The 14,132-nt window shown below is 36.4% G+C and overlaps 1 protein-coding gene across 4 annotated transcripts in view; it reads right to left on the bottom strand.

Annotated features, from left to right (window-relative positions):
- WDR7 (WD repeat domain 7) overlaps window positions 1–14,132 on the bottom strand; it is a 359,360-nt gene that overhangs the window by 329,399 nt on the left and 15,829 nt on the right. For all 4 annotated transcript variants that reach the window (XM_058557197.1, XM_058557200.1, XM_058557199.1 and 1 more), the window contains one exon: window positions 7,735–7,906. In XM_058557197.1, coding sequence (XP_058413180.1) covers window positions 7,735–7,893 — 159 coding nt within the window. In that variant the 5' untranslated portion in view covers window positions 7,894–7,906. The remainder of the gene's footprint in view (window positions 1–7,734; window positions 7,907–14,132) is intronic.

Genomic DNA, 14,132 nt, shown 5'->3' with positions numbered 1-14,132 from the left:
ACATCTCAATAGATGCAAAAAGCATTTGACAAAATGTAATATCCTTTCATGGTTAAAAATTCTCAATAAATTGAGTACAGAAGGAATGTACCACAACATAATAAAGGCCATATATGACAGACCCACAGCTAACATCATACTCAACAGTAAAAAGCTGAAAGTCTTTCCTCTAAAATCAGGAACAAGACAAGGATGTCCACTCTCATCACTTCTATGTAACACAGTACTGGAAGTCCTAGCCAGAGAAATCAGGCAAGAAAAATAAATAAAAGGCGTCCAAATTGGAATGTAAGAAGTAAAACTGTCTCTGTTTGCAGAAGACATGGTCTTACATTTAGAAAATGCTGAAGACTCCACAAAAGACTGTTAGAACTAATCAATGAATTCAGTCAAGTTGCAGGATACAAAATCAACATACAAAATTCAGTTGTGTTTCTATATACTAACAACAAGATATCTGAAAGAGAAATTAAGAAAGCAATCCCATTTATGATACCATCAAAAAGAATAAAATACTTAGGAATAAATTTAACCAAGGAGGTGAAAGATCTGTACACTGAAAATTATAAGACACTGATGAAAGAAATGGGAGAAGACAAATAAATGGAAAGATATCCTTTGTGCTTGGATTGGAAGAATTAATATTGTTAAAATGTTCATACTACCCAAAGTGATCTAGAGATTCAATGAAATCCTACCAAAATTCCAATGGCATTTTCAAAAAAATAGAAAAAACTATCCTAAAATTCATGTGGAACCACAAAAGACCCCAAATAGCCAAAGCAATCTTGAGGAAGAAGAACAAAGTTGGAGGCCTTACACTTCCTGATTTCAAACGATATTACAAAGCTATAGTAATCAAAACAATATGGTACTGGTATAAAAATAGACACACAGACCAATGGAACAAAACAGAGACCCCAGGGGCCGGCCCGTGGCGTAGCAGTTAAGTGCGCGCGCTCCGCTGCTGGTGGCCCAGGTTTGGATCTTGGGTGCACACCGATGCACCACTTGTCAGGCCATGCTGTGGCGGTGTCCCATATAAAAAGTGGAGGAAGATGGGCACAGATGTTAGGCCAGGGCTAGTCTTCCCCAGCAAAAATAGGAGGATTGGCATGGATGTTAGCTCAGGGCTGGTCTTCCTCACAAAAAAAAAAAAAAAATAGAGACCTCAGAAATAAACCCATGCATATACAGTCAACTATTTGGTAAGGGCACCAAAACACACAGTGTGGAAAGGAGAGTCTCTTTATAAAGGCTGCTGGGAAAACTGGATATCTACATGCAAAAGAACGAAAGTGGACCCCTATCTTACACCATTCTCAAAAATTAACTTGAAATAGATTAAAGACTTAAAAGTAAGATCCAAAAATGTAAAACTCCTAAAAGGGAACACAGGGGAAAAGTTCCTTGACATTGGTCTTGGCAATGATTTTTTGGATATGACACCAAAAGAACAGGCAACAAAAGCTAAAATAAACAAGCGGGCTGCATCAAACTAAAAAGCATACAGCAAAAGAAACCAGCAACAAAATGAAAACGCAACCTACAAAATGGGAAAAAATATTTGCAAATCATGTATCTGATAAGCAGTTAATATCCAAAATACATAAGGAACTCATACAACTCAACAGCAAAAAACAGGTAAAGGACACGAATAGACATTTTTCTAAAGAAGGCATACAAATGGCCAATAAGTCATGAAAAAATGCTTTATCACTAATATTCAGGGAAATACAAATCAAAACTACAGTGAGATATAACCTTACACCTGTTAGGACGACTATTAGCAAGAAGACAGAGGAGATAAATGTTGGCAAGGATGCAGAGAAAAAGGAACCTTTTACACTGTTGATGGGAATGTAAATTGGTACAGCCATTAGGAAAAACAGCACAGAGGTTCCTCAAAAAACTAAAAATAGAACTATCATATGATCCAACAATCCCATTTCTGGGTATATACCCACAGGATCTGAAACTATGATTGTGAAGAGATCTGCACTCTCATGTTCACTGCAGCATTAATCACAATAGCCCAGATATGGAAACAACCTAAGTGTCTGTCAACAGGTGAAGGGATAAAGAAAAAGGAGTATACATACACACAACGGAATATTATTCAGCTATAAGAAACAAGGAAATCCTGCCTTTTGCAACAACATGGATGACCCCAGAGGGCATTATGCTAAGTGAAATAAATCAGACAGAGAAAGACAAATATTGTATGGTATCCCTTACATGTGAGGGGGAAAAAAAAGCCAATCTCATAGAAACAGAGATTAGAATGGTGGTTGCCAGGGTCTGGAGGGAGAGGGAAATGGGAAGATGTAGATCAAAGTTACAAACTTTCAGTTTATAAGACGAATAACTTTTAAGGATCTAATGTATTGTGACTACAGTCAATAATTTGTTATTGTATATTTCAAACCTGATGAGTAGATCTTGAGCATCTTACCACCAAAAAGAATAAAAAGTTATCTATGTGAGGTGATGGATATGTTAATTAACTTGTTCTTGGTAATTATTTCACAATTTATATCAAATCATCACATTGTAACTTAAAATATATAAATTTATTTGTCAATTATTCCCCAATAAAGCTGAAAAAAAAGGACTGTAAAAAAATAAATATAAGAAAACTACAACAAAAAAAAGAAAGAAAACAGAGGGCCAGGGAACACTTCCTAACTCATTTTATATGGTTAGAATTATTCTGATAACAAAATCAGACAAAAGTGTTACAAGAAAACTCCAGACCAATAAAACTCATAAACCAAGACAAACCAAACCAAAGAAAAATAATAATAATAATAATATATTAAATCAAATTCAGCAATATATAAAATAATACATCATGACCACATGGGGCTTACACCCTGGGAATACAAGGTTAATTTAATATTGGAAAAACAGTCAGATTCACAATATCAAGAGAAAAAAGGAGATAAACCATATGATCATCTTGAAAGATACAGAAAAAGCATTTTTACAAAATTCAAAATCATTCATTATACAAACCCTCAGCAAACTAAGAATGAAAGGGAAGTTACTCAACCTGACAAAAGGCATCTATGAAAAACCTAATGCAGGCCAGCACTAGCAGCCTAGTGGTTAAGTTCGGTGCACTCCACTTTGGCGGCCCAGGTTCAGTTCCCAGGCGTGGACATACGCCACTCATCTGTCATGCTGTGGCAGCAGTTCACATACCAAAAGAGGAATATTGGCAGTGGATATTAGCTCAGGGAAAATCTTCCTCAGCAAAAAAAAAAAGAAAGAAAGAAAAAGAAAAAGAAAAACCTAACACTAACATCACACTTAATAGTGAAAGACTGAATGCGTTCCCTTCAAGAGTAGGAGCATGGCAAGGGTGTCCAATCCCTTCAAGATTCATCACTGTACTGCAAGTCTTAATCAGCAATAAGGCAAGTAATTGCCTACCATGCAAGAAAAAGTAAAAAATGGCATACATACTGTAAAGGAAGAAGTAAAACTACCTTTATTCACAGACAACATAATCAGATATAAAGAAAATCCTCAGGAATCTAGAAAAAAACTCTATTGGAACCAGTAAGTGAATATAGCACAGTCACTGTACACAAGTCAAAATACTAAAAAGCAACTGTATTTCTAAATATTGGCAAGGAACAATTGTAAAATAAAACATATATGGCTCTGCCATCCACTGTCAGATGAAAGGAAAAATTGTGTAAATGAAATTATGACTCTGATTATGTTTTCATAAGTACAAAGTCAGATAAAAAATAGAAAGGTTTAAGATAATATTTTCATAAATCGACATTTTTCTTTAATGAACAGAAACTCATTTAATTCATTAAATAGAAGTTTTCTGGAGGTTAGAGAAAAAAAGAAAAAGATGGCTTTAAGAAATTGCTCTGAATGACCACTAAGTGACAAACAGAGGAAGATTAATTGTGATACAGAGATAATCAACTAAAAATGCATCTGTGCCTAGTATCAATGCTAGATCACAACTATAAAGTCTTAACATCAAGAAACTTACAGAGAAAATAAGTAATAATATAATCATAGGAAAAAATAAATATATGGTATGCCATATTTATACCTTTTATTTCTATCTCACCAGATTCCATAAAAATTTGTAGTCATAGTTATTAACTAAACATTTCACACATAATCAATACAAAGAAATATCAAAAAATAATCTGTTCAACCAATTCATAAAGACCACTCATCTTCAAATACCACACAGTTCAAAAGTGACAGTTATCAAGTTATCAGTGACATTGCAAGATGATTAGAATAAAAAGATGTGACGTGTCAGTTCTTAAGAGTAAACAGTAACACCAATGTTCCAATCCGGGACCTCAAGGCTAGGTCTATAGTCAGCCATTGTTAAGCACTCCTTTTTTTTTCCCTTCCCTTTAGCTTTCCTTTTTCTTTCTACTACCTGAGGTGCTATAACCACCATTCATTAAATAAATCCTTACTATGTGCCAGCACTGTGATAACTGCTTACTACACCAGCCTTCATAAAATCCTTATCACAACTCTGTGGTAGTCTGTATTTTAAACATGGTGAGACTTAGGCACAAAATGGTTAAGTAAACTGCCCAAAGTCACACAGCTCGATAGAATGACCAAGATTCAAGACAAGTTTGCCCGTCTCCAAAGGCTGAGCTCTTACCATATCATTTTACTTTTTTCATCAATGCCATGGATTATATTATTCTCTGTATAGATCTGTTTCCCTACTAGAATGAAAGCTTCATGAAGCTAGGAACCAGTCTCATAATACCCTGTAGCTTTATAGGTAGTGGAAGCTTACAAATATTGCATTTAAGAGACAGTATCTGCATCAACAGGTTTCCTCCTTTACTCTTACCACCACCTCTCTAGGTACTCACTAAACTACCGCTTCTGCAATTTCTCTCAGATGTTTGATTACCACCATGGTAGGCCAGGGTGACCTTTTTCACAGGTAAAAGGAGATCAAAGACGGTTGGCAAAAGTTCTAGCTACAGTTTTGAATCCTTTCCTAGTAAAACAAGGGAAGATACCATGACCTCAAGAGAAGGCATTTGCGCCTCCTCTGTGAATGTTACGTGTCTTCTTATTGGTCCTTCAAGGGCATACGTAGCTGCTAGAAAATATAATACTTAAGAAGAGCACTAGCGGGCTCTGCACCCATGGACTCTGCACCCGCAGTTCAACCAAATGCAGATCGAAAGGCCTACAATGGTTGCGTCTGTACCAAACACGCACAGACTTTTTTTCTTGTCACTATTTCCTGAACAAGACAGTATAACAACTATTTACATACTATTTACATCGTATTAGGTATTATAAGTAATCTAGAGATGATTTAAAGTATATAGGAGGATGTGCATATATTATTTGCAAATACTATGCCATTTTGACAAGGGACTTGAGAATCTGCAGATTTGGGCATCTGCAGTGGATCCTGGAACCAATCTCCCACGGATACTGAGGGATGACTGTATATCAAAAGACAGTAACCAAGCCACCTTTTATCTAGCCTTCTTTTCCCCTAGGTAAATAATATAATTCCCTTAATATCTTTCAAAAGATGTATTTCTCTCCTAGTTCTCCCACCTCTCACTACCCCTGCAGTCACTTTTATCCCTCTTACTTGAACTTAAATAAATATAACATTCTAGTGAAATCTATGCAAAAAATTCAATGAAAGAATTTTCTCTCATATTTCACAAGTCAGTCTTATTGCTTGTAATCATTCCAGTAAAACATAGTGTGATTTTTTTTCCTCATCACTATATTGCTGATTCATATTTAGTTTGCTAATCAATCCTGAAGGCACATCACATTCTACAACATTCATTTCCAATTACTTTCCAACCTGTATACCGAGCCTTCAGGCCATCCAAACGTGCAAATCATTTTTCCAGTTCTAGCAATTCCCTGCCTAGGTGTATACCTAAGAGCAATGAAAACATATGTCCACGCAAAAACTCATACACAAACGTTCGTAGCAACATCATTCAGTATGGGCAAAAGTGAAATCAACCCAAATGCCCATCAACTGACAGACAGATAAAACGTAGTATACCCATACAATGGAGTATCACTTAGCCCTTGAAATGAAGTACTGATACATGCTACAACATGGATGAACCCTAAACATATTATGTTAAGTGAAAAAAGTCAGTCACAAAAAACCCACATATTAAATGATTCCATTTATATGAAATGTCCAGAATAGGCAAACCTATAGAGACAGAAAATAGATTAGTGGTTGCCTCATGGAGAATGGGGGTACTGGGGGTGACAGCTAAAGAGCACAGGGTTTGTTTCTGAGGAAATGAAAATGTTCTAAAGTTGACTGCAGTAATGGTTGCACAACTCTGTGAACATACTGAAGATCATTAAATTGTACACTTTATTTTTTTAAATTCAATTTATTTAAACTAAAAAAACCCCACAAAAAACAGTTCACCCATTTCTCCCACCCTTCACCTCCTGCCTCTGGCAACCACCAATCTATACTCTATATCTATGAGCTTGTCTTTTTTTTAATATATATTTTTTTAGATTCCACATATACGAGAGATCATACAGTACTTTCACTGGCTGGCTTATTCCACTTAGCATAATGCCCTCAAGGTCCATTCATGTTGTGACAAATGGCAAGATTTCATTCTTTTTTACGGCTGAACAATATTCCATTGTGTATATATACCACAATTTCTTTAAATGAGTAAATTGTATGGTATGAGAACTTTCTCTCAATCAGGCTGTTATCAATAAAAAAAAAACTACTTAAAAAATCAACTTTCCTGACCCTGCATTCCATGCCAGCTACCACCCTATTTTCTCTGCTCCCCTTCACAGAAAAATTCCTGCAGAGAGCTATCAGAGAAGGGAGGTTAAAAATATGGAGAAAGAGGGGGCCGGCCCAGTGGTGTAGTGGTTAAGTTCTCGTGCTATGCTTCCACGGCCCAGGGTTCACAGGTTCAGATCCCGGGTGTGGACCTACACACTGCTTATCAAGCCACGCTGTGGCAGCATCCCACATACAAAGTAGAGGAGGATGGGCACAGATGTTAGCTCAGGGCCAGTCTTCCTCAGCAAAAAGAGAAAGATTGGCAATAGACATTAGCTCAGGGCCAATCTTTCTCAACAAAAAAAAAAAATGGAGAAAGAGAAAAGAAGAGTAAACCATGAGGTGTTATACCAGAATTGGAAGTATCAGTGTGAACTCAATGCACGGAGGGTTGTGTGTGTGTATGGGTATCCCCAACTCCTATTTTCCTAGTCTGTCCACTGAGAGGACCTAGGAACAGCACATTGAGGGCTCCATAGTAGTTAAGAATACCAATAAATACATAGTGATTTTTAAAATAAATACAACAAAATTTATGCTTTATAAAAAGTTTCACTCTCTTCAAGACACTCACCTTAGAAGGTATAAATGTTCAAATTGGTTTTTTACATCTTTTGGAAACCTCCTTCAGTATAGATAAAATCTTTTGAAAAATCTTAAATGTAACATATGAAACTGCTTAAGGTAGATATTATAATTGAAAATAGCCAAAAGCCAGCAGAAGTCAACTCTGAAGAATAATGTAAATAACCAATATGCATAATACCAATTTTAGTCAAAATGTATATTGTAGAAAATGTATTATCACACCAAGTATTATATTCTGGGACTGTTATTTTCTATTAGGTAGTTTCTTGCATTTGAAAAGTATAATAAGCATTTCAAATACTCACTTCCAATTCTACTGAAAGATCCCAGAGACATATTTGTCCATCGTGGCATCCAGTTACGATCGTGGCCCCATCATCTGTTAAAAGTACTGTTGAGATGCAATGTGTCGGGGCTTTGCGACCCCAAAGAACGATGGGTAGAACAAGACTGTTTCCTGCCATTGTGTTTTCAAATCTGGAAATGTTATAAGAATAATGTCAGTTATTACAATATTTCCTTCTAAAACATATTATGCACTTTTATTATGAAGCCAACTTGAACTTCCTAAGTGCCAAGAATTCTTCTAACCATTATATACATATATTATATATATATATATAAAGTACATATACACATATATAAAAATATATAAAAATCTCATTTTATATATATAAAATCTAATTAAAATCTCAATTAATCCTCACAACAAATCACGCAGTAAGTAAGTACTATCATCACTCCTCTTCCACAGATAAAGACACTGAGCCATAAAGAGTCATAAAATGAAAAGCGAAGTAATGGAGCCCAAATCAGAACCCAGCCAGCCTGACTTCAGAACCTGTGGTCTTACTCACTCTGCTATGCTACCAATGACAAGTGAGGTCTCCAAATCTTAAGTCTCCAAACCAGTAACAAATAGCAATGTCCAAGAAAAGCTCAGCGTTGTTTCACAGTGTGCTAAACGCTAAAAAGAGTATGTTCAGTGAGAAACTCATTTGACCATATTCAGTACAAACCCATTATGTCTCAAGGTCATAAATGTCTTTTGTTGTAAACTCTGAAACTTGAGGGGAAAAGAATTTCTCTTTAAACTCAGTTCGGCATAATAAAAATTTAGTTCTGGTAAAGGGGTTTAAACTTGAGATGAATAATCAATTAACCAGTGTATACTGGAGTACACCTTTTACAGGAGAGCACAAATATAAGGAATTATTCCTTCCTATGACAAAATTAAAATCTAGTTGGTGACACAACCAGATTTAAGTGTTATAAATTGTGTGGTTAAACACTAAAACACTAGTTCAGAGAAGATAGAGAGAAATGAAGACTGGAATGAATAATCAAAGAGGGCTCCACAGAAGAGAGAAGACTCTGCCAGATCTTATGAGACACCAGGGGGTCACCTACAGGCTTGACAGATGGTCAATCAAAAGAAATGGTCACTGTAGTGATTTTCTCTGCCCAAGATTTTTAAATGACAACAAACGATTTGTGTATAACTACAGACTCCTTAGAATGCTAAGACTGTCCTAAAAAATTTTCAGAAACACTTAAAGGAATAGCCACTTTCTAAGAAAGAAACTAGTTTGATAGCCATAGTCTTACTGCCACTTGCTTTTAGCAAAAGTCTTTTCTTTAAACCACTACCTACACTCTTTAAACAAATAAACGAAAACGATAACTCTTAAAAAAAAAAAAAAGAAGAAAGAAAGAAATGGTAACTGGAAAGAAAATGGGCAAATAAAAAATTATAAATGACATTGGAATATTTACTAAAAACAATCTATCTACATCTTTTATTTTTTGTTAGAATAAATGGCTTTCATCAGTTTATTTCCCAAAAAAACTTCATCTTTTTGCTACAAGTAAAAGGTATGCATTAAAAGAAAAAATTCCAAGTTCACTTCCTATTACTAAAACCCTATATGCAACATGTTCACCATTTCATAGACTACCATGACACTAACAATTATTTCCATATTCCTATTTGATATTAGAAAATGAAACAAAGCACTAAACCAATTGTAGTAAATTTGGTACAGCATGTTCCTAGCTGAATAACATATCCAACAATGACTTTCTCAAAAAGAGAATCTGGAAGGAGTTCATTTTTCCATGGTGACAACATTTACTTTTTTACCCAAAGATTTCTCTTGATTAAATAAACTCACAGCATCAAACACAACGTGGTGATATCTGGAAAGAACACCATTTCCCTCGATATTTGAGGAGTTGTATTCAACGCATACTGCCTGGCTTAAAGAGAATGCAAATATACAGATTCAGGACTAAGGAATATGTGTGCTCTAGGGAGAGATGCCTGCTCTGATGCAACAGGAAAGAACATTCTGGTGTTCAAGTGACAAGCAACTCAAGGAAACCCGGAAGAATGATGAAGTTCATAGCCCTTAAAACAAGTGAAAATAATTGTCCATAACATGGTAGAAGTATAGCTTACATCATTAGAAAACTCAAAGATCTCTAACTTAGCTCTCCAGAAGCTAAAATAATTACAAAGATTCAGGAAAAAACAAATCCCCCCATCCTCGCAAAAAATCAAGAACCGACAGTCAACCAGAATCTGAGAGGAATTCTCATTAAGAGCAATAATGGATCTTCATAAGAGACTGTATTAGTTTCCCAGGGCTGCTGTGGCTGCAAACTGGGTGGCTTAAAGAACAGAATTTATTGTATCACAATTTAGTGTATTGAGGTGAGAAGTACGAAATCAAGATGTTGGTAGGGCTGGTTCCTTCTGAGGGCTGGAAGGGAAGGATCTGATCCAGGCCTTTCTCCTTGGCTTGTAGAAGGCCATCTTCAAGCTCACATGGCATTCTCCCTGTATGTATCTATCTCCACATTTCCCTTTCTTATAAGGACATCAGTCATATTGGATTAGATGACTTCATTTTAACTTGATTACCTCTATAAAGATCCTATCTCCAAATAAGGTCACATTCTGAGGTACTGAAGGTTAGGACTTCAACATAAGAATTTTAGGGTAACACAATTTAACCCATAATAGGGATATATCCTTTTAAAGGAACATAACTTCAAATTAATTAATTATCCAAAAAGCAATTGTCCCTTAGAAAATAATGGTAAAGAACTTCATTGTATCTTTTCCAGGGGATCATATCACATCAGCTAGTTAACTGCTTATCTGAGGAATAAGATAAGAAGTTCTGTCCAACTAAAGTAAGGAGTTACCACCTTATGTTGTGTGTGCATGGGCAGGAGGAAACCAGAATCCAAAATTCACTGCTGTATTTCCAAGGAAATTAGACTGGAAAAACTAACTTGTCCTGACCCAGATATATATGACCCTATGACCCTCACCTGTCAAAGGTCCTTAAATTATGCACAATGCTATTCTTTGGCTGGTATACTATAACAAAAGGTCTAAATAGAAAGTGTCTGTTAGGTGAAACACTTAAAAGGTAAATAATCATAGAAAATGCCTGAAATGAAGCTGCAATGGGAATCACAATCAATAGGTAATATTGACATGTCTTACTGCTGGGATTAGGGTAGTTCCAGTGAAATATAGAAGAATAAACAGAAACCACTTCTAAATAAATAATAATTAATCAAAAGGGTTTGGTGAGGCCGGTCCAGTGGCATAGTGGTTAAGTTCACACATTCTACTTCAGCGGCCCCGAGTTCGCAGGTTCAGATCCCAAGGGTGGACCTACACACCGCTCATCAAACCATGCTGTGGCGGTGTCCCACATACAAAAAATAGGGGAAGACTGGCACAGATGTTAGCTCAGTGACAATCTTCCTTAAGCAAAAAGAGGAAGATCGGCAACAGATGTTAGCTCAGGGCCAAAAAAAAAGGCTGGGGGGGGAGGGGCTTGGTGACCCACTGGAAGATGGTATTGAAAGAAACAGGAGAATAAGGTTTCAGATCTTGGCTAGAGAGAGGGGAACAGAGAGTCTTATTTAGAGGACTCATGTGGAGAAATGGATTTGTGCTCCTGGGTCTCAGAACACACTTGATACTAAAATCTCCTAGATAAGAGGGTATTAAATAAGAGTTAGAGGCAGAGTATGTGGAAATGGGTTTCGGGAATGTTCAAAAGTTAGAAGCAGGGGCCGGCCAGGTGGCGCAGCGGTTAAGTGCTGCGCTCCGCTGCGGCGGCCCGGGGGTTTGCAGGTTCGGACCCCGGGGGCACACCGACGCACCGCTAGCTAAGCCATGCTGTTTCGGCGCCCCATATAAAGTGGAGGAGGATGGGCACGGATGTTAGCCCAGGGCCAGTCTTCCTCAAGAAAAACAGGGAGGATTGGCATCGGATGTTAGTTCAGGGCTAGTCCTCCTGACAAAAAAAAAAAAAAAAAGTTAGAGGCAGAGAAACCTGTCAAGGACTTTTAGGCACTGGCTCTGCCATCTCTCCCCAGACAAGGAGACATTCTTGACGATGATGCGTTAATTCAAAAAACAGGAGAGCTCGGCCTTTATAAAAACTCCTCTAACTCTAGACTAAGACTTTTTGTTTAAGGCCGTGGTTTTAAGTTTTGTTGCACATAAATGCACGATATGCCTAATTGCACACTCAAATACACTACCCCCAAAGTTTATGAGAATAACATCTATGGCATAAACGAAGTGCTAAGAAGAATGACAAGAAATTACAGTACAGGAAAAAACTTAAGGCCCCTACAAGTAAGGGGAGGTTTGCTGGGAGCAAGAAGAGGACAGGGAAATAAATACAACCATCACCCTGTGGCCTGTGGTCAGATCACTTGGCACATTGGCCGTAGGTAATTAAAATTCATCTTTGGTCAGCCAACACGTGAAAGATGAATTTCACTTAGCTACTTTAGGTGGTTCACCGTATAATGTGGGTATATTTAGGTTTTATAGAAGTCCAATATGTAAAAGCTTGTCTTACCTAACTTATAAGAGAACTCAAGAAATTTACACCCGAAGGAACACACTGATATTTCCTTCCAGCGCTGAAATGTGCTACTTCTTATTTTCAAGATTCTTTTGGATATTCTAAGTCCTCTTAATTTCTATACAAATTTTAGAATCAGCTTGTAAATTTCCACAGAAAAGCCTGCTGAGATTATAATTAGAGCTGCATCAAATTCATATATCAATTTGGGGAGCACTGACTCCTCCAGTTTTGATGAAATATTACTGATGCAAATATGCATAAAATCAATGTTACTTCTTAAAGGGATTTAGGCCAAAGTAGCACATTTGGCTTTTTTTTATGTCTGTGCGTGAGGAAGATCAGCCCTGAGCTAACATCCGTTGCCAATCCTCCTCTTTTTGCTGAGGAAGATTAGCCCTGGGCTAACATCTGTGCCCATCTTCCTCTACTTTATATGGGATGCCGCCATAGCATGGCTTGATAAGCAGTGCGTTGGTCCGCGCCTGGGATCCGAACCTGCAAACCCCGGGCTGCCAGAGCACAGCACACAAACTTAACCGCTATGCCACCAGGCCAGCCCCACATTTGGCTTTTTAATGAGATTTCACCACTCTTATTTCTCAATATAAATCAGTGTAACCTGGTCCAACAAGGTTAACCAGACAAAATTAATTCTTAACAAAAGAGAAAATCAAATAGGTATCAAATAATTTTGGGGCTATCTCCTGAAAGTTTTGAATTCTTCCTGTCACTTTTCTGAGAGAATAACACTTTTCTGCTAGAAAACATAAAGTTTATTCTCTCCTTAAAAATGCAACATACCTACTCACAAACGAGGAGGAAGAAACACTGTGAGGTATAAATAATTTAATGTCATATATATATGTTGGACATGTACCTAATAATGTATGAACACACTTTTAATTTTGAAAAACTACAAGTATTCTGACTTTACTAGGGTATATTAACGTGTTCTCCATTGAAACAAATTACTCTTGGATCATAAATAGTATTAGTTTTTCTTAAGAGCTTACCAATCCCCTTTAGCACGTAAAATAAACACATTCCATTCATGACAATTTGAGAGACTATAAGATCCTAACTCGAATTTCTGAATCAAAGAAAAGACATATTACTTTTAGTACTTGTTTTGACCTAAACATATTTCAATGAGTATTAATTCTCTGACACCTAGAAATCTGGTTATGGTGTAATAATTAAGCAATAGGAATTTCTTGAACATCTACTGAAGAAATCTTCATTATAAGTAAACATGATCTATAAGACCCTTTCCCTAATTCAGTCACTGGTATTTATTTAATAACCTGGGCTATTTTAAAGACTAATTCATTTACCTTAAACCAAGATAGACAGCCTCTGCCTTCCATGGTACTTGTCACCTATAATCAAACCAACAGATGTCCAGCGAATTACCTAAACCTCCACATAATCCTCAATCATTATGCCATAGACTTTTAGGCTTTCAACACATTTTTTTCTCTCCATGATTTTTTGTGTAATAAAGTCTTCTATACCTATTTGCCTCTATAGACTATGTGAACATATAATTTAGATAAATTTAAAGAATGAAAAGAACAGGATGAGGAAACTTTAGTTCATTATATGAGGAAACTATGTGAATATTCACATTACAAAGAAATATACAGAGAAAAAAATTATAATCTCAGTCCACCAAAAATGTAAATGCCTCAAAACGTTGTTTTCTGATATCTTAAAAATCTAAAGTGAAACTTTAGAAAAGCCACCAAAAGCACTAACGACATAATGTAAAATAAAGGATAACATAGCTTATG

Source organism: Diceros bicornis, chromosome 16 (assembly GCF_020826845.1).
Source record: "Diceros bicornis minor isolate mBicDic1 chromosome 16, mDicBic1.mat.cur, whole genome shotgun sequence".
NCBI lineage: Eukaryota > Metazoa > Chordata > Mammalia > Perissodactyla > Rhinocerotidae > Diceros > Diceros bicornis.
Note: the sequence above shows the minus strand (reverse complement) of the source record. Positions and strands in the feature narration are given on the sequence as shown.